Genomic DNA, 20,810 nt, shown 5'->3' with positions numbered 1-20,810 from the left:
GGTTATGGGCTGAAGGAAGGAAGGCTATGGGCTGACGGAAGGAAGGCTATGGGCTGACGGAAGGAAGGCTATGGGCTGACTGAAGGAAGGCTATGGGCTGAAGGAAGGCTATGGGCTGACGGAAGGAAGGCTATGGGCTGACTGAAGGAAGGCTATGGGCTTAAGGAAGGCAGGCTATGGGCTGACGGAAGGAAGGCTATGGGCTGACTGAAGGAAGGCTATGGCCTGAAGGAAGGCAGGCTATGGGCTGACGGAAGGCAGACTATGGGCTGACGGAAGGCTATGGGCTGAAGGAAGACAGGCTCCGGGCTGACTGAAGGCAGGCTATGGACTGACAGAAGGCTATGTGCTGACGGAAGGCAGGCTATGGGCTGACGGAAGGCTATGGGCTGATGGAAGGCAGGCTATGGAATGACGGAAGGCTATGGGCTGACGGAAGGCAGGCTATGGGCTGACGGAAGCCTATGGGCTGACGGAAGGCTATGGGCTGACTGAAGGCAGGCTATGGGCTGACGGAAGGAAGGCTATGGGCTGACTGAAGGCAGGCTATGGGCTGACGGAAGGCAGGCTATGGACTGATGGAAGGCTATGGGCTGACGGAAGGCAGGCTATGGGCTGACGGAAGGCTATGGGCTGACTGAAGGAAGGCTATGGGCTGATGGAAGGAAGGCTATGGGCTGACTGAAGGCAGGCTATGGACTGATGGAAGGCTATGGGCTGACGGAAGGCAGGCTATGAGCTGAAGGAAGGCAGGCTATGGGCTGACGGAAGGAAGGCTATGGGCTGACGGAAGGAAGGCTATGGGCTGACTGACAGAAGGCTACGTGCTGAGTGAAGGCAGGCTATGGGCTGACAGAAGGCAAGCTATGGGCTGACTGAAGGCAGGCTATGGGCTGACTGAAGGCAGGCTATGGGCTGAAGGAAGGCAGGCTATGGGCTGAAGGAAGGCAGGCTATGGGCTGAAGGAAGGCAGGCTATGGGCTGAAGGAAGGCAGACTATGGGCTGAAGGAAGGCAGACTATGGGCTGAAGGAAGGCAGGCTATGGGCTGATGGAAGGCAGGCTATGGGCTGACTGAAGGCAGGCTATGGGCTGAAGGAAGGCAGACTATGGGCTGACTGAAGGCAGGCTATGGGCTGAAGGAAGGCAGGCTATGGGCTGATGGAAGGCAGGCTATGGGCTGAAGGAAGGCAGGTTATGGGCTGAAGGAAGGAAGGCTATGGGCTGACGGAAGGAAGGCTATGGGCTGAAGGAAGGCAGGCTATGGGCTGACGGAAGGAAGGCTATGGGCTGACTGAAGGAAGGCTATGGCCTGAAGGAAGGCAGGCTATGGGCTGACGGAAGGCAGACTATGGGCTGACGGAAGGCTATGGGCTGAAGGAAGGCAGGTTATGGGCTGAAGGAAGGAAGGCTATGGGCTGACGGAAGGAAGGCTATGGGCTGACGGAAGGAAGGCTATGGGCTGACTGAAGGAAGGCTATGGGCTGAAGGAAGGCTATGGGCTGACGGAAGGAAGGCTATGGGCTGACTGAAGGAAGGCTATGGGCTTAAGAAAGGCAGGCTATGGGCTGACGGAAGGAAGGCTATGGGCTGACTGAAGGAAGGCTATGGCCTGAAGGAAGGCAGACTATGGGCTGACGGAAGGCAGACTATGGGCTGACGGAAGGCTATGGGCTGAAGGAAGACAGGCTCCGGGCTGACTGAAGGCAGGCTATGGACTGACAGAAGGCTATGTGCTGACGGAAGGCAGGCTATGGGCTGACGGAAGGCTATGGGCTGATGGAAGGCAGGCTATTGGCTGACTGAAGGCTATGGGCTGACAGAAGGCAGGCTATGGACTGATGGAAGGCTATGGGCTGATGGAAGGCAGGCTATGGACTCACGGAAGGCTATGGGCTGACGGAAGGCAGGCTATGGGCTGACGGAAGCCTATGGGCTGACGGAAGGCTATGGGCTGACTGAAGGCAGGCTATGGGCTGACGGAAGGAAGGCTATGGGCTGACTGAAGGCAGGCTATGGGCTGACAGAAGGCAGGCTATGGACTGATGGAAGGCTATGGGCAGACGGAAGGCAGGCTATGGGCTGACGGAAGGCTATGGGCTGACGGAAGGAAGGCTATGGGCTGATGGAAGGAAGGCTATGGGCTGATGGAAGGAAGGCTATGGGCTGACTGAAGGCAGGCTATGGACTGATGGAAGGCTATGGGCTGACGGAAGGCAGGCTATGGGCTGACGGAAGGCAGACTATGGGCTGACTGAAGGCAGGCTATGGGCTGAAGGAAGGCAGGCTATGGGCTGACGGAAGGAAGGCTATGGGCTGACTGAAGGCAGGCTATGGACTGACGGAAGGCAGGCTATGGACTGACGGAAGGCTATGGGCTGACGGAAGGCAGGCTATGGGCTGACGAAAGGCTACGGGCTGACTGAAGGCAGGCTATGGGCTGACAGAAGGCAAGCTATGGCTGACTGAAGGCAGGCTATGGGCTGACTGAAGGCAGGCTATGGGCTGAAGGAAGGCAGGCTATGGGCTGAAGGAAGGCAGACTATGGGCTGACTGAAGGCAGGATATGGGCTGAAGGAAGGCAGACTATGGGCTGACTGAAGGCAGGCTATGGGCTGAAGGAAGGCAGGCTATGGGCTGATGGAAGGCAGGCTATGGGCTGAAGGAAGGCTGGCTATGGGCTGAAGGAAGGCAGGCTATGGGCTGAAGGAAGGCAGACTATGCGCTGAATGAAGGCAGACTATGGGCTGAAGGAAGGCAGGCTATGGGCTGAAGGAAGGCAGGCTATGGGCTGATGGAAGGCAGGCTATGGGCTGCCAAAACATAAACACATAAACCATCCTTGTACATAGAGGTAGCAGATGCTCTATAATAGCTGTGGGGGAAGGGACAGTAAGGTAAAATACAAACAAAACAGTTGCCATACCTTTCCACTGTTCAATGCTGTGTTCTCGCTCCTCCAGCTGTTTATCAGATATCTGTGGTGGTGGCTACAGACATAATCACAGCATACACAGACAGTTATAGACAGTTGGACCGTGTGAGCCCAAATGAATGTTACAAGGATTTGACACAAACAGAGGAATAGAAAATCAAATCGTACTTGTCACATGCTTCATAAACAACAGGTGTAGACTAACAGTGAAATGCTTCCCAACAAAGCAGAGAACTTTTTCATTTGTAAAATAATAGAAAAATATCAAATAATAACACAAGGAATAAATACACAATGAGTAACGATAACTTATACACGGGGTACCAGTACAGAGTTCATGTGCAGGGGTACAAGGTAATTTAGGTAGATATGTACATATAGGTAGGGCTAAAGAGACTAGGCAACAGGATAGATAATAAAGAGTAACAGCAGCGTATGTGATGAGTCAAAAGTGTTAGTGCAAAGTGGGTCAATACAGATAGTTAAATAGTTAACTAATAGCTACCCGGACTAACTATTTATCAGTCTTATGGCTTGGGGGTAAAAGCTGTTTAGGGTCCTGTTGATTCCCGACTTGGTCAATTGGCACCACTTGCTGTGTGGTAGCAGAGGGAACAGTCTATGACTTGGGTGGCTGGAGTCTTTTACCATTTTTATGGCCTTCCTCTGACACCGCCTGGTATAGAAGTCTTAGATGGCAGGTAACTCTATGCACTACCCTCTGTTGCGCCTTGTGGTCGGATGTCAAGCTGTTGCCATACCAAGCTATGATGCAGTCATAGATTCTCTCAATGGTACAGCTGTATAACATTTTGAGGATCGGAGGGCCCATGCCGAATCTTTTCAGCCTCCTGAAGGGGAAGAGGCATTGTCGTGCCCATGACTATGTTGGTGTGAGTGGACCATGATAATATCCTTAGTTATGTGGACACCGAGAAACTTGAAGCTCTCGACCTGCTCCACTGCTCGTCCATCCATTCCCTGTAGTCCACAATCAGCTCTTTTGTCTTGCTGACATTGAGGGAGGAGTTGTTGTCCTGACACCACACTGCCTCACATCGGCTACGGAGATCACAAAAGTCAGCTGATCACAAAGTCAGCTGGTGCTCTCATGCATGGTTTAGTGTTGCTAGCCTCGTAGCAAGCATATAAGGTATTTAGCTCGTCACTGGACAGCGACTGGGTTTCCCTTTGTAATCTGTGATAGTTTGCAAGCCATGCCCTATCCGATGGGCATCAGAGCCGTGGTAGTAGGATTCGATCTTGGTCCTGTACTGACGCTTTACTTGTTTGATGGTTTGTTGGAGGGCATAGCGGGATTTCTTATAAGCGTCCAGATTAGTGTCCTGCTCCTTGAAAGTGGCAGCTCTAGCCTTTAGCTCAGTCAGGATGTCGCCTGTAATCCATGGCTTCTGGTTGGGACATGTACGTACGGACACAATGTCGTCGATGCCATTAGATGAATCCCGGAACCTTCACCAGTCTGTTGTAGCGAAACACTCCTGTAGCTTAGCATCCGCTTCATTTATGGAGGTCATCTAGAGGTTTTTTTGCCTCTAATTGCACAGCATTAAAGAGGACACTAGGAGTGCCGCCTCTGGGTGAGCCTTTTATTGTTTGCTTATGGCTCTATACAGCTTGTTGAGTGCGGTCTTACTGCCAGCATCGGTTTGTGGTCGTAAATAGACAGCCAGGAAAAATATACAGCTGAAGTCGGAAGTTTACATACACTTAGGTTGGAGTCATTAAAACTTGTTTTTCAACCACTCCACAAATTTCTTGTTAACAAACTACAGTTTTGGCAAGTCGGTTAGGACATCTGGTTTGTGCATGACACAAGTAATTTTTCTAACAATTGTTTACAGACAGATTATTTCACTTATAATTCACTGCATCACAATCCCAGTGGGTAAGAAGATCACATACACTATGTTGACTGTGACTTTGAACAGCTTGGAAAATTCCAGAAAATGATGTCATGGCTTTAGAAGCTGCTGGTAGGCTAATTTACAGAATTTGAGTCAATTGGAGGTGTACCTGTGGATGTATTTCAAGGCCTACGTTCAAACTCAGTGACTCTTTGCTTGACATCATGGGAAAATCAAAAGAAATCAGCCAAGACCTCAGAAAAAATTGTAGACCTCCACAAGTCTGGTTCATCCTTGGCAATTTCCAAATGCCTGAAGGTACCACGTTCATCTGTACAAACAATAGTACGCAAGTATAAACACCATGGGACCACGCAGCCGTCATACCGCTCAGGAAGGAGGTGCGTTCTGTCTCCTAGAAATGAATGTACTTTGGTGCGAAAAGTGCAAATCAATCCCAGAATAACAGCAAAGGACCTTGTGAAGATGCTGGAGGAAACAGGGACAAAAGTATCTATATCCACAGTAAAACAAGTCCTATATCAACATAACCTGATAAACTGCTCAGCAAGGAAGAAGCCATTGCTCCAAAACCCGCCATAAAAAAGACAGACTACGGTTTGCAACTGCACATGGGGATAAAGATCGTACTTTTTGGAGAAATGTCCTCTGGTCTGATGAAACAAAAATAGAACTGTTTGGCCATAATAACCATCGTTATGTTTGGAGGAAAAACGGGGAGACTTGCAAGCCGAAGAACACCATCCCAACAGTGAAGCACGGGGGTGGCAGCATCATGTGCTGGGGTGCTTTGCTGCAGGAGGGGCTGGTGCACTTCACAAAATTGATGGCATCATGAGGGAAGGAAATGATGTGGATATATTGAAGCAACATGTCAAGACATCAGTCAGGAAGTTAAAGCTTGGTCACAAATGGGTCTTCCAAATGGACAATGACCCCAAGCATACTTCCAAAGTTGTGGCAAAATGGCTTAATGACAACAAAGTCAAGGTATTGGAGGGGCCATCACAAAGCCCTGACCTCAATCCCATAGAAAATTTGTGGGCAGAACTGAAAAAGCGTGTGCGAGCAAGGAGGCCTTACTACAAACCTGACTCAGTTACACCAGCTCTGTCAGGAGGAATGGGCCAAAATTCACCCAACTTATTGTGGGAAGCTTGTGGAACGCTACCCGAAACGTTTGACCAAAGTTAAACAATTTTTAAAGGCAATACTACCAAATACTAATTGTGTGTGTGTAAACTTTTTACACACTGGGAATGTGATGAAAGAAATCAAATCTGACATAAATCATTCTCTACTATTATTCTGACATTTCACATTCTTAAAATAAAGTGGTTTTCCTAACTGACCTAAGACGGGGAATTTTACTAGGATTAAATGTCAGGAATTGTGAAAATCTGAGTTGAAATGTACTTGGCTAAGGTGTATGTAAACTTCCGATTTCAACTGTAGATGAAAACTCTCTTGGTAAATAGTATGTTCTACAGCTTATCATTAGGTATTCTAACTCAGGCAAGCAGAATCTTGAGACTTCCTCAATATTAGATATGGCACACCAGCTGTTGTTAACAAAGATACACACACCACCTCCCTTGAGCTTTCTGTCCTGCAGATGTATAGAAAAACAGCTAGATTTATAATTAATATGTCCTTGTTCAGCCACTACTCGGGGAAACATAGGATATTACAGTTCTTCAGATCACGTTGCTAGGGTATTACAGTTCTTCAGATCACGTTGCTAGGGTATTACAGTTCTTCAGATCACGTTGCTAGGGTATTACAGTTCTTCAGATCACGTTGCTAGGGTATTACAGTTCTTCAGATCACGTTGCTAGGGTATTACAGTTCTTCAGATCACGTTGCTAGGGTATTACAGTTCTTCAGATCACGTTGCTAGGGTATTACAGTTCTTCAGATCATGTTGCTAGTGTATTACAGTTATTCAGATGACGTTGCTAGGATAGTCTCTCACTCTCTCAATATTTAAACTTTTCATTGATGAACACCTTTCACCTTCCTAGCTGTAGCTCAGTTGGTAAAGCAAGGCTCTTGCCAAGCAGGGATAGTGGGTTTGATTCCCGGAACCACCCATAACAAATGAATGACTGCCTGATAATTAGTTAAATGGCTTATCTTATTATTATATTACAGCCAGACTCACTGCATCATCCTCTCCTGGGTCGTACCACATGTGGATGTAGGGGTGATCTTATTATTATATTACAGCCAGACTCACTGCATCAGCCTCTCCTGGGTCGTACCACATGTGGATGTAGGGGTGATCCAGGGCATCCTCCACGGAAATACGGCTCTCTGGGTCAATCACCAGCATCTTGGAAAGCAGGTCCCGTGCTTGACTAGCTGCAGCGATAACAAGGCAGAAAATATGCCAATGTCTGTCAACATATTTCAGTCAGAAGCATATCAGATAGGAAGGTGCTAAACAATAAAAAGAGAGAGAGAGAGAGAGAGTGTGAGAGAGAGCGAGAGAGTGTGAGAGAGAGCGAGAGTGTGAGAGAGTGTGAGAGAGCGAGAAAGAGAGGGAGAGTGTGAGAGAGCGAGAGAGAGAAGGAGAGTGTGAGAGAGCGAGAGAGAGAGGGAGAGTGTGAGAGAGTGTGAGAGAGAGCGAGAGTGTGAGAGAGAGGGAGAGTGTGAGAGAGAGCGAGAGCGAGAGAGCGAACGAGAGAGAGAGTGAGAGAGAGAGAGAATGTGTGTAGACATCTGTAGGTGGTATAAGTCTTACTCTTGAGTTGATCCTGCTCTGTCTCTGCCGGGAAGGCCCAGTCAGGGAAGAGTTGAGAGAAGCTGACCCCTGGGTACTGGGGCTTGTTCATCACATAGTTCCTCACAGTCTCCATCAAACGGTTCATAAACTCCATGGGGGGCGTGCCCAGAACCTCAATCACCTTGTTCCACTGGTCAATGTCTGATACGGAGCTGGTTCAGGACACATATACAAACTAATGCAAAACACCTAGTTATACCTCAGGGGGAGGTTCAGGAACATAGGAAATGGGATATTGATTATTGCACCATACACAGCAGTAGCAAGAGGCTTTAGCAATTAGGATCCAGACTTTTCGAGTTAGTACGGACCATCAATTCATCAATGTGAATGAAATGCCTGTATGCTAAGGAAGTAGCTAGCTGATGTTGTTGTTTCAATTGAATGTGGGAAAGAACGTCCTGACATGCCTGACCTTGCCATGCAGAAGTCAACCTGGCAAACACATTATACAATGTCTCTAAAAGTGAACCAAATAGAGTTTAAACACACAGACACAATGGTAATATTATAGATGTAAAGACAGCATATAGTGAGTCATAGATCAACTGGGTAAGGATACGATCCGTGCCCTGGAATATAACGCTGCCCTTCACCATCTCTCCCATGATGCATCCCACTGACCAGATGTCCACTTTGAGGAAAACAAACATAGAGGTTACACACACATCACACACATTCATCTCACACAGCACCATAACCAGTCATATGTGAACCCTTGCTGCTGGTAAAAGGAGAACAGCCATAGATGGTCAACAGTGCAAGATAGACATTTATAATCAAGTAACTAATAGTGTTTTATTCTGTTGGTGGGAATTAAGAATATAAGGTAATATCCTTGAGCATTTCTTACCATTCTCTTTATACTTCATGCCCAGGATGACCTCTGGTGCTCTGTAGTATCGGGTAACAACGTAAGGGGTCATCATGAAGTTAGTACAGGCTGTTCTGGCCAGCCCAAAGTCCAGGATCTTCAGAGTACAGTCAGACTTCACCACTATGTTACTGGGCTTCAGGTCCTAGAGGAGATACAAACAAAGTTAATAAATTGATGGTGATGATGATGGTGATGATGATGGTTATGATGCTTGTGGTGATGATGATGATGGTGGTGATGATGGTCACGATGATGATGGTTATGATGATGGTGGTGATGATGATGGTCATGATGATGATGGTTATGATGGTGGTGGTGATGATGGTCATGATGATGATGTTATGATGGCGGTGGGGATGATAATGGTTATGATGCTAATGATAATTATGATGGTGGTGGTGATGATGATGCTGGTGGTGATGATGATGGTTACAATGGTGGTGATGATGATGATGGTTACAATGGTGGTGATGATGATGATGGTTACAATGGTGGTGATGATGATGATGATGGTTACAATGGTGGTGGTGATGATGATGGTTACAATGGTGGTGGTGATGATGATGGTTACAATGGAGGTGATGATGATGATGGTTACAATGGTGGTGGTGATGATGATGATGGTTACAATGGTGGTGATGATGGTGATGGTTATGGTGGTAGTTCTGCTGATGATGGTGATATTATAATGGTGGTGGTGATGATGGTTATGATGGTGGTGGTGATGTTATAATGGTGGTGGTGATGATGGTTATGATGGTGGTAGTGATGACGATGATGATGATGGTTACAATGGTGGTGATAATGATGGTTATGATGATGGTGATGGTTATGATGGTAGTTCTGCTGATGATGGTGGTGATGATGGTGATGGTTATGGTGGTAGTTCTGCTGATGATGGTGATGTTATAATGGTGGTGGTGATGATGGTTATGATGGTGGTGGTGATGATGGTGGTGATGTTATAATGGTGGTGGTGATGATGGTTATGATGGTGGTTATGATGGTGGAGGTGATGATGGTGATTATGATGGTAGTGATGGTTATGATGATGATGGTGATGGTTGTGATGGTGATGATGGAGATGATGATGATGGATATTATGGTAGTGGTGATGATGTTGGTGGTGATGATGGTGGTGGTTATGATGGTGATGGTTACGATGGTGATGGTTATGATGGTGGTGGTGATGGTTATGATGGAGGTGGTGGTGATGACGGTGGTGTTGATGGTGAAGGTAAGGATGGTGATGATGATGGTGGTGATGATGTTGGTCACAATGGCGATGATGATGTTATGATGGTGGTGATGATAGTGGTGATAACGGTGGTGTTGATGGTGATGGTTATGATTGTGGAGGTGATGATGGTGGTTATGATGGTAGTGATGACGATGGTGGTGATGATGATGGTGGTGATGTTATGATGATGGTGAAGGTTATGGTGGTGATGATGATTATGATGGTGGTGGTGAAGATGATGGTTATGATGGTCATGATGATGATGGTTATGATGGTGATGGTCATGATGGTGATGGTTATAATGGTGATGTTATGATGGTGGTGGTGGTGATGACAGTGGTGTTGATTGTGATGGTTATGATGGTGGTGGTGACGGTTGTGTTGATGGTGATGATGATGGTTATGATGGTGGTGATGATAGTGGTGATGATAGTGGTGGTGATGATGGTAGTGATAATGGTCATGATGGTGGTGAATGATGGTTATGATGATGATGGTGATAATGATGGTGGTGATGATGGTAGTGATGATGGTTAGGATGCTGATGGTTATGATGGTGGTGATGATGGTTATGATGGTGGTGGTGAAGATGATGGTTATGATGGTCATGATGATGATGGTTATGATGGTGATGTTATGATGGTGATGATGGTGGTGGTGGTGATGACAGTGGTGTTGGTTGTGATGGTTATGATGGTGGTGGTGACGGTTGTGTTGATGGTGATGATGATGGTTATGATGGTGGGTGATGATAGTGGTGATGATAGTAGTGATGATGGTCATGATGGTGGTGAATGATGGTTATGATGATGATGGTGATAATGATGGTGGTGATGATGGTAGTGATGATGGTTAGGATGCTGATGGTTATGATGGTGGTGATGATGGTTATGATGGTGATGATGATGGTTATGATGGTGGGTGATGATAGTGGTGATGATAGTAGTGATGATGGTCATGATGGTTATGATGATGATGGTGATAATGATGGTGGTGATGATGGTAGTGATGATGGTTAGTATGGTGGTGATGATGGTCATGATGGTGGTGAATGATGGTTATGATGATGATGGTGGTGGTGATAATTATGGTGGTGATGGTTATGATGGTTATAATGGTGGTGATGATGATGGTTATGATGATGGCGGTGATGATGATGATGATGGTTATGATGGTGGTGGTGATGATGGTTATGATGGTGGTGAATGATGGTGATGATGATGGTTAAGATGGTAGTGGTGATGATGATAATGGTTATGATGGTGGTGGTGATGATGGTTATGATGGTGGTGATGGTGTTATAATGGTGGTGGTGATGATGGTGATTATGATGGTAGTGATGACGATGGTGGTGATGGTTATGATGGTGGTGGTGATGATGATGATGCTTATGATGGTGGTGGTGATGATGCTGGTTACGATGGTGGTGATGATAATGGTTATGATGATAATGGTTATGATGGTGGGGATAATGGTAGATAATGGTTATGATGGTGGGGATAATGGTAGTGATGATAGCGATGATGATTAGGCAAGTACAGTAGATGTCGTCTACATGGCTTATGTTATTATCTGCATACAACACATATTCACAACCATTTATGACCAGCCAATGACTGACCCTGTGGATGATACCAGCGGAGTGCAGGTGTCTGATGCCACAGAGGATCTGGTAGAGCAGGTAGGACATTCTCTCATGGTCCAGATCCATGTGGATGACCTGGCACAGACTGGCATCCATCAGCTCCATCACCAGGTAGCTGGCAAACAGACAGAGGGGACCACCCATAGAGTTAGATAGACCACCCCATTAGGGCTGTGCCTAATGGTCGACCGAGAATCATCTTTTTTCCCCGACCAATCATTTAAACGAAATTGTAAAACGTGCATTTGTCCATATATAGAAACACCATATGTGTTTTAATAAAATAAACTTCTCTATATGCAGGGTTGCAAATGGTCGGTAACTTTCCGGAAATTTTCCAAGGGAAGTTAAGCCTTGGAATATGGGGAATTTTGCTTAAATTTGTTTAAAAAAGTTAGCTTATAACAGTGAACCTTTTTTTGTGGGATACACATAAGGCAATTTTCGGTCTTGTGGCATATTTTGGTTAAACTACCCCCATTCAATGGAATTGAAACCTTCTGCATGCACAGTGCATTCTTCCATCACATGTGCAGCTGATTCTCAAGATCTTGCACACTAATGAGATGCTTTTGAGCCCACACTACTACACTGTCTGGGCCAAGGACTATATGCTTTCTGGTAAGTTTTGATTACAATACTGGGTGGGGTGAATTTATTTTATATGACATACATTATTTTTTGTTAACTAGTAAATAGTAGCCTACAGCAAAGTGTGATTAAATCAATTCTAACTTGTTAACAATTTCTGCTAGTTAGTTTTTGCTACCATGTGGGTTTTAGCTTGCTTGAGCCTGCTAACTGAGGAGTGTTAATTCACCTGTTTCCCATACATGTTTCATTTTAAAACATTTATCTTACAAAGGAGTTGTTTAATCTAACTGCTTAAATATTTATCTGTACATGGAATTGAATTCTATATATTTTTTTATTACTATTTTAGATAGCCACGGGCACTATCTGATGTGTGGAGACATTACACTGCAGCTAATGTAGAAGGAAAAGCTGTGTACATTTACAAATACTGTGCCAAACCATATGTGAAGAATGCAACAAAAATGCAGAATCATCTGGCCAAGTGCATAAGCACTCACAACATGCAACCTCTGATAAAAGTCTGTCTACTTCTATTCGAGGTGAAAATTATGAATCAGACACCTTATCGATAGCAACAGCTCATGGTCCTCCTGGAATCAGAAGTTTTTTGGATTCAATGGAGGAACGTAGTCAGAGAAATGCTGATGAATGTCTTGCTTGAGCTATGTATGCAACTGGTTCACCTCTGATGCTCACAGGCAATGTGTATTGGAAGAGATCTCTGAATGTTCTTTGCCCAACATACACCCCTCCAACCAGACATGCTTTATCTATTAATTTGCTGGATGCAGAGTTCAACAGGTTTCAAGTGAAGGTCAAGCAAATCATAGAGAAAGCAGACTGTATTGCAATCATCTCTGATGGGTGGTTGAATGTTCGTGGGCAAGGAATAATTAACTACATCAATATCCACTCCTCAACCAGTATTCTACAAGAGCACAGACAAGGGACAACAGACACACTGGTCTCTACATTGCAAATGAGCTGAAGGCAGTTATCAATGAACTTGGACCACAGAATGTATTAGCACTGGTGGCAGACAATGCTGCGAACATGAAGGCTGCTTGGTCTAAAGTGGAAGAGACCTACCCTCACATCACACCCATTGGCTGTGCTGCTCATGCATTGAATCTGCTCCTCAAGGACATCATGGCACTGAAATCAATGGATAAATGCTACAAGAGAGCCACGGAAATGGTTAGATATGTGAAGGGTCATCAAGTTATTGCAGAAATCTACCTCACCAAGCAAAGTGAACAGAATAAGAGTACCACATTGAAGCTGCCCAGCAACACCCAATGGGGTGGTGTTGTCATCATGTTCGACAGTCTCATGGAGGGGAAGGAGTCTCTCCAATAAATGGCCATATCACAGTCTGCCGATATGGATAGCCCCATCAATGTATTTTGGGAGAGAGTGGTAAGCAGCCTGAAACCCATAGCAGTAGCCATTGCACAGATTGAGGGAGACAATGCCATCCTGTCTGATGTTCAGACTCTGCTTGCAGATGTAAGAGAATATATCTGTACTGCCCTGCCCACTTCACTGTTGCTCAAAGCAAAGGCAACTGCATTTCAGAAATACCTCGAAAAGCGTGAAGACTTCTGCCTGAAGCCCATACATGCCACAGCGTACATGTTGGACCCCAAGTATGTTGGCAAGAGCATCCTGTCTGGAGCAGAGATCAACAAGGCCTATGGTGTCATCACTACCGTGTCTCGCCACCTTGGCCTGGATGAGGGCAAGGTTCCTGGCAGTATGGCGAAGTACACTTCCAAGCAAGAGCTTTGGGATGGAGATGCAATATGGCAGTTGTGCGAACATATATTATCAGCCACCTGGTGGAAGGGACTTTGTGGATCTGAGGCTCTTCCCCCTGTTTCCCTCCAAATCCCACCAACCTCAGCCACCTCAGAGCGCAACTGGTCCTTGTTTGGGAACACACACCAAAACATGCAACAGGGTTAAAAAATGTGTGGCCATCCGGGCAAATTTGAGGCTTTTTGAGCCTGACAACGAGCCATCCTCAACAAGGTTGGAAAGTGACAGTGAAGATGAGGCCTCAGAGTCTGATGTTCAAGTGGTGTGGACATTGAGGAGGTCCAGGGAGAAGACATGGGAGCCTGAGAGGAAGACAACAAAAGCTTGAGTTTCTAGACTATCATTTTACAGATGTATGTTGATAATGTTTTTGGGAGATGCAATGGATCATTGGTGGTCATTCAATATTCCCTTTCATTTGTTGTTCAGTGAAATCATCCCATGTGAAGGGTCAACTCATTTAATTAAAGTTAAATTCGTAACTAAATCATTTTAAAAATTTATATTGGAAGCATTGGCAATTATGTCTACGTATGATCAGGTAAAAGGTTTATGTTTCCGTCTCCATATGATATGATAAATATATCCAATGCAACAAACATCTACATTTAAATGGTATCAATATTAATTTGCATATATTTCTGTTAATTCCCATATATTTTGGTTAATTCCCAGTTTCCACCTCTGAATATTCCCCAAAATGTGCAACCCTATGTATATCTACTGAACTTGCTTCAAGCACGCTGCTTGATTAAATAATTAAGATACACAAATGACTCAAGAGGGAGCCAGAGATCAAGATAGTCTAAAAATGTAAAATAAACCTGTTCCCGGGCCTCCTCCTGCAGCTGCTGGCCTTCGCAGATTCTGCCGTTATGCTCCTGAAGTTGCCAGTAACAGGCTACACCAGCGGTCGGCAACTTTTTCCATTTGGAGAGCCAATTTATCTTACCATTTCTACCGATCCGCGTGCCAGTTATGATTTTCATATGCACATTTTTGTGGAACAGTTTCATTTAATTTTTAATAGTCTTTGTATCTCAAAATCATTGTCTGTGGTTAATCTACATTCTATTTCAATCTAAATTAAAATTATACAAATCTAAAAGTAATTTTTATTGCCATAGCCAACCATGTAAAAAAAATTGCCTACAAAAAAACCAACAAATAAAACATTGAAGCCTGCAGGTAGAAAATATCCTGATAAAAATACAAATCACATTGGCTACGCATGGCCTGTTTGCAACAAACTTACAACAATGTATCAACTATCAACTTGGTCAGCTCGAACCAGTGAGCTCAGGCCAGACACAGCTGTAGGCTATTTGTGCAAGGAATAAGAAGTACACAAGTTTTTTATGACGTTTCCACTGGATAAGAGCATTACATTTTTCCCTTTCATGCCGAGTGGTTATCGAATTGGAGAAAGCTGGAATTATACTAATCAGACCAATCAGGCCAGGTAGTCTAGGCCTACTTCCATATGCATAATCAGGTGCGTGTCTTACTCAACATTGACAGGAGCGTTTCAAACAAAAGACAATGGATACATTTACAGAACTCCTAAATGGGATGTAATTAACAAAAATGTGTTTCTCACAAGCGCATTATAGGTTGTGAGCTTTGCAACGAGAACGGTAAATGACTGTAATAATAAACTCAGCAAAAAAAGAAATGTCCTCTCACTGTCAACTGCATTTCTTTTCAGCAAACTTAACATGTGTAAATATTTGTATGAACATAACAAGATTCAGCAACTGAGACATAAACTGAACAAGTTCCACAGACATGTGACTAACAGAAATGGAATAATGTGTCCCTGAACAAAGGGGGGGTCAAAATCAGAAGTAACAGTCAGTATCTGGTGTGGCCACCAGCTGCATTAAGTACTGCAGTGCATCTCCTCCTCATGAACTGCACCAGATTTGCCAGTTATTGCTGTAAGTTGTTACCCCACCCTTCCACCAAGGCACCTGCAAGTTCCTGGACATTTCTAGGGGGGAATGTCCTTAGCCCTCACCCTCCAATCCAACAGGTCCCAGACGTGCTCAATGGGATTGAGATCCGGGCTCTTCGCTGGCCATGGCAGAACACTGACATTCCTGTCTTGCAGGAAATCATGCACAGAACGATGGCTGGTGGCATTGTCATGATGGAGGGTCATGCCAGGATGAGCCTCCAGGAAGGGTACCACATGAGGGAGGAGGATGTCTTCCCTGTAATGCACAGCATTGAGATTGCCTGCAATGACAACAAGCTCAGTCTGATGATGCTGTGACACACCGCCCCAGACCATGACGGACCGTCCACCCCCAAATCGATCCCGCTCCAGAGTACAGGACTCGGTGTAACGCTCATTCCTTCGGCAATAAACGCGAATCCGACCATCACCCCTGGTGAGACAAAACAGCGACTCATTAGTGAAGAGCGCTTTTTGCCAGACTTGTCTGGTCCAGCGACGGTGGGTTTGTGCCCATAGGTGAAGTTGTTGCCGGTGATGTCTGGTGTGAGGACCTGCCTTACAACAGGCCTACAAGCCCTCAGTCCAGCCTCTCTCAGCCTATTGCGGACAGTCTGACACTGATGGAGGAATGTTGGCAGTTGTTGTTGCCATCCTGTACCTGTCCCGCAGGTGTGATGTTCGGATGTACCGATCCTGTGCAGGTGTTGTTACACGTGGTCTGCCACTGCGAGGACGATCAGCTGTCCATCCTGTCTCCCTGTAGCGCTGTCTTAGGCGTCTCACAGTACGGACATTGCAATTTATTGCCCTGGCCACATCTGCAGTCCTCATGCCTACTTGCAGCATGCCTAAGGCACGTTCAAGCGATGAGCAGGGACTCTGGGCATCTTTCTTTTGGTGTTTTTCAGAGTCAGTAGAAAGGCCTCTTTAGTGTCCTATGTTTTCATAACTGGGACCTTATTTGCCTACCGTCTATAAGCTGTTAGTGTCTTAATGACCGTTCCACAGGTGCATGTTCATTAATTGTTTATGGTTCATTGAACAAGCATGGGAAACAGTGTTTAAACCCTTTACAATGAAGATCTGTGAAGTTATTTGGATTTTTACGATTTATCTTTGAAAGACAGGGTCCTGAAAAAGGGACGTTTCTTTTTCTGCTGAATTTAACATGTTGAATGCATTAGCCTAACAGAAATTACCATAACCAAATAAACATTGCAGATTAGAAATGATGGGAATTAACAGTAAATGTAGGCCACTACTGGTGATATATGTAATGGGGAATTGATAGACACAGCAAATAATGCTCATAATGAAACAACAAATACACACAAAATGGCTGGAGAGAGATGTGCCTTGTGCATCTGAGCCACACTCCCCTTATTCTTGGACCGTTGCATCCCTGGATTAGAACACTGAGACAGGAGCAAATCAGACAGGTTTCTCGTGTGCTCAACAAAAAAAGATATTGGTCGACATACAGCCTATCGACCAAATAAATCGACCAGTCGACTAAATGGGGTCAGCCCTACTCCCCATCAATGTCCATGCTAAACCTGCTTATATCCATCTAGAGTCCTCTATCTAACTTCATGGGACAACCACTCATGAAATCCCAGTACTTACATCTGGTCCAGCCAACCACGACTCCTCTATTATGTAGCCCCGCACACTGAAATCTAGAGTTTATTAACATATACATAATGAAAGTCGTAATATGATCTATTTTATTCCTGAAAACTATTTAAACTTTCATTTTAAGGTATCCCTCTATCTATTACTCTGAGGTTATTTCTCAGTTATTTCCTCTGTCTCCTGCAATACGGTCATTGAGGTTATTTCTCAGTTATTTCCTCTGTCTCCTGCAATACGGTCATGTAGATCTTTTTTTATGTATAATAATGTGTTAAAATGTGTATGCGCTTTGAAGGTCACTACTAAGCTTGTGATTACATAGCATCCTCTCTCTCTCAAGCAACAGACCCCTCATAGGAAGGAGGCAGTGCAGCCCTGCAGCAGAGATGAGGAGAATAATGCTTACCATAGAAGGATAAGCAAAAAATATGAGCCTGCAGCCAACTTACAGATCCTGGAACTCCTCCAGTGAATTCTGTGGTGTGAAGACATTCAGGAGCCTAATAATCTGGAGGAGAAGAGACAATATATCAGGAGACAGAAATATGACACTCATTTGGTGATATAAGACTAAATCAATAATTTCATACACACATACAGTATAGTTAGCCGATGATGTCACACACAAAGGAATTTGCCATAATGATGATGTCTAAAAGACCCACATACGTGGACAGCTGAGCATGTCCACAGTGACGTACATTTTTGTGATTGACGCACTTGAGCAGCACCAGCTCCCTATAGGCCCGCTTGGCGTGGGTCTGGTTCTGGAAGGGCCGGCTCAGTTTCTTCACCGCCACAGGGACCCCAAGGACACTGTCCAGGGCCGAGCTACATAGACAGACACACAGAGGAGTGGGAGGAATGGAGACGCCATCTGATTTATCACTGTTTTCCATGAAAATAGGACACCACACCTTGATTACTGTGGAACAAAGTATTCCATCGTCTATTGAAGGAATGACTCATCATGTTCACAGTCAACGCAACAGCAGGATGATTGTGAGGAGTTTAAATAACAGTGTGGCAGTGCCATGCCCACTCACCAGACAATGCCCTGGGCACCAGACCCGATAGCGCGGAGCTGCTGATAGCGGGTCAGCACAGTGAAGGTGGAGTCACCCACCTGCACGCTGTGGAAGAGCCCCTCCCCTTCACTCATGGCTCCTCCTCCGGTGCTGCCACTAACGAATAGGATACAACCTGAGGAGAGAGAACAGAGGAATTTGAATATTATGATAATATCATATCAGATTATGTTCTTAGAGCATGTTATAGCACTACTGCTATTACAACTAGTTCTAGAGTAGAGAGGGAAATAACTATACCTTAGGAAAGATTCACAAATAACAGACCAATTCATGTGGAACCATTATTTCATTATAGTTGCATGATAGCATGTAATAAACAAAATTAATGATGTAGTTATGGGACAAAGTGGACGTTGTTAGCTGGCAAACACACACACACACACACACACACACACACACACACACACACACACACACACAGCAAACACAACGCTGTTCCAACGCCCACACAATCTCTCTAGGCCATAACAGTAATCTGCGTGATGCTGGATGACATAGAGGAACCTTGGGCGATATGACTCTGTCCTGCTTTCTCCCTTTATTCCATGGTTCCCAGAGCCGGTCAGCCATAACATGGACAGAGTGGAGGGCATGCTGAATCTGACTCAGAGTGAGCAGTACCCTCTTAGTGGGCTGCAGCAGAACTCTACCCGGAGCAGCAGATGTAGTGCTTGAGTGGCATACAACACCACATCTACATACAAATCCTGAACTCAAAGTTATAAAGCTGAGAAAAATAGCATGATTCATCTCCCCTTGGAACGTTCACAATTAAATGCCTGGAGGACAAGGCTGTGTTTCACCTGATCCTTGTCAGGTAGAGCTCAGATCGGCAGCAACTAACAGCATGCAGACCTGAGACGCGTACAATCAGGAAAAAATATTGCAGTCAACCCTATGTTAGACACTCAAACGCATGCACACACTCTCTCTCACACACACGTTGGTAAGGGCAGACAGATACACTGGTATGTCGAGAGTCTTGTGGCTAGTTAGTAGATAGATGGTGACCTAGAAAAGCCTCATGGTCCCTCAGCAATGGCGCAATGGGCAGCTGCCAACTGTAAACCACTGGTTCATCCCACGGGTTAGATATGACCCCACAGTTGCCAACATGTCATTTAAATAATATGATCTAGTGGTCAGAACTGATTATAGGGCATTTGTGTTGTGCAAGATGACATGGGTGAGTTAAACAACTGTGGGCCTAGCTGGGACATAGTCAGGCTTTTCAGTAGGCCAAATAACCAAATATTATTTGAGGCTGACTGTCAAAATGTTTTCATTTCTCGCATTTACATTTACATGATACACATTTTTTCAATTTGTATATTTTGCTAATTAGCTACAAAACATTTGAGCACATATGACTTTACACCAGACCAATAATAACCTATGTAATAACTATGTAATAATAATAACCTATGTAATAACTCCGTAGCTACGATTTAGCCAACTGTGGCCTATAACTATGGTTCTACCTGAAATTGTAGGCTGCATGTTTGTTTTTTTAAACAAAGTATTCTACTCCCTACTAATAATTACCATGGAACAAAATATGTGAGTGTTGCCAAACATTCTATACCTCAGGCACACAGTCAATGTACATTGAATTTGCGTTCCGTCCTCAATAGGCTACCTGGATGCATCGCACAGACTGCATGAATGACTCAGTATGCGTGCTATACCGACATCATGACACGTTCAACCCAGGTTGCCAGCTACAAAGGCCAAACCTATTCAGATGTACACTATTAAAGAGTTAGACGAACATGTTTCGTATCTTATTCACATATTCAATGCTATCAGTATTATCATTTTGTATTTGTACTGTAATTTATTTGATCGATAGCAAAGCTTTAGTGACAGTAAATGTACCAGTCACAGCAGACAGTGCACCGAAGAACAATCTGGATGAAAACGATAGCCTGATTTACCTCCTGCCTTTTCTTTTGCCGGATCACTCCCATGCGTACACCCGCTAACCAAATGAAATGTCGCGGCACCAGATGTGTCTAGAAGAAGAATCGTTCCACTTGGTATGTTCAGTGAAATTGGAGACTTTGTGTTTATGTTTCCTTGTAGTTTGGCTGAAAATGTTGCGGTCCTGTCCGTAGCATGACTGGTGGGGCGGAGGCAGGCGAAGGGGTGCTGCTGGGACAATTCCTCACAGTACCACGAGCGGCCACGAGCGTGCGTGCATGACGTAATCGCGTAGCAGTAATAGTTGGCACCGTTAATTGATACAATGTAGCTACAGTAGTTTGTTATATTGTAACTACACATCCCGACAGACAGTTCACAAACTCACACAAACAACAGTGCCAAAA

The 20,810-nt window shown here is 44.9% G+C and overlaps 1 protein-coding gene across 1 annotated transcript in view; it reads right to left on the bottom strand.

Moving 5' to 3' along the window:
* LOC139387976 (mitogen-activated protein kinase 9-like) overlaps positions 1–20,615 on the bottom strand; it is a 36,181-nt gene extending 15,566 nt beyond the window's left edge. Inside the window, exons 1-10 of the mRNA XM_071134427.1 lie at positions 20,418–20,615; positions 18,436–18,592; positions 18,091–18,220; positions 17,839–17,897; positions 11,350–11,488; positions 8,465–8,630; positions 8,174–8,245; positions 7,570–7,752; positions 7,063–7,187; positions 2,926–2,989 (exon numbers count right to left, since the gene is read on the bottom strand). Coding sequence (XP_070990528.1) covers positions 2,926–2,989; positions 7,063–7,187; positions 7,570–7,752; positions 8,174–8,245; positions 8,465–8,630; positions 11,350–11,488; positions 17,839–17,897; positions 18,091–18,220; positions 18,436–18,551 — 1,054 coding nt within the window. The 5' untranslated portion in view covers positions 18,552–18,592; positions 20,418–20,615. The remainder of the gene's footprint in view (positions 1–2,925; positions 2,990–7,062; positions 7,188–7,569; positions 7,753–8,173; positions 8,246–8,464; positions 8,631–11,349; positions 11,489–17,838; positions 17,898–18,090; positions 18,221–18,435; positions 18,593–20,417) is intronic.
* Between the last annotated feature and the right edge of the window lie 195 nt (positions 20,616–20,810).

This window comes from Oncorhynchus clarkii, chromosome 29 (assembly GCF_045791955.1).
Source record: "Oncorhynchus clarkii lewisi isolate Uvic-CL-2024 chromosome 29, UVic_Ocla_1.0, whole genome shotgun sequence".
NCBI classification, from domain to species: Eukaryota; Metazoa; Chordata; class Actinopteri; order Salmoniformes; family Salmonidae; genus Oncorhynchus; species Oncorhynchus clarkii.
The sequence above is the reverse complement of the archived record's forward strand: the minus strand, read 5'-3'. Positions and strand labels throughout refer to the sequence as shown.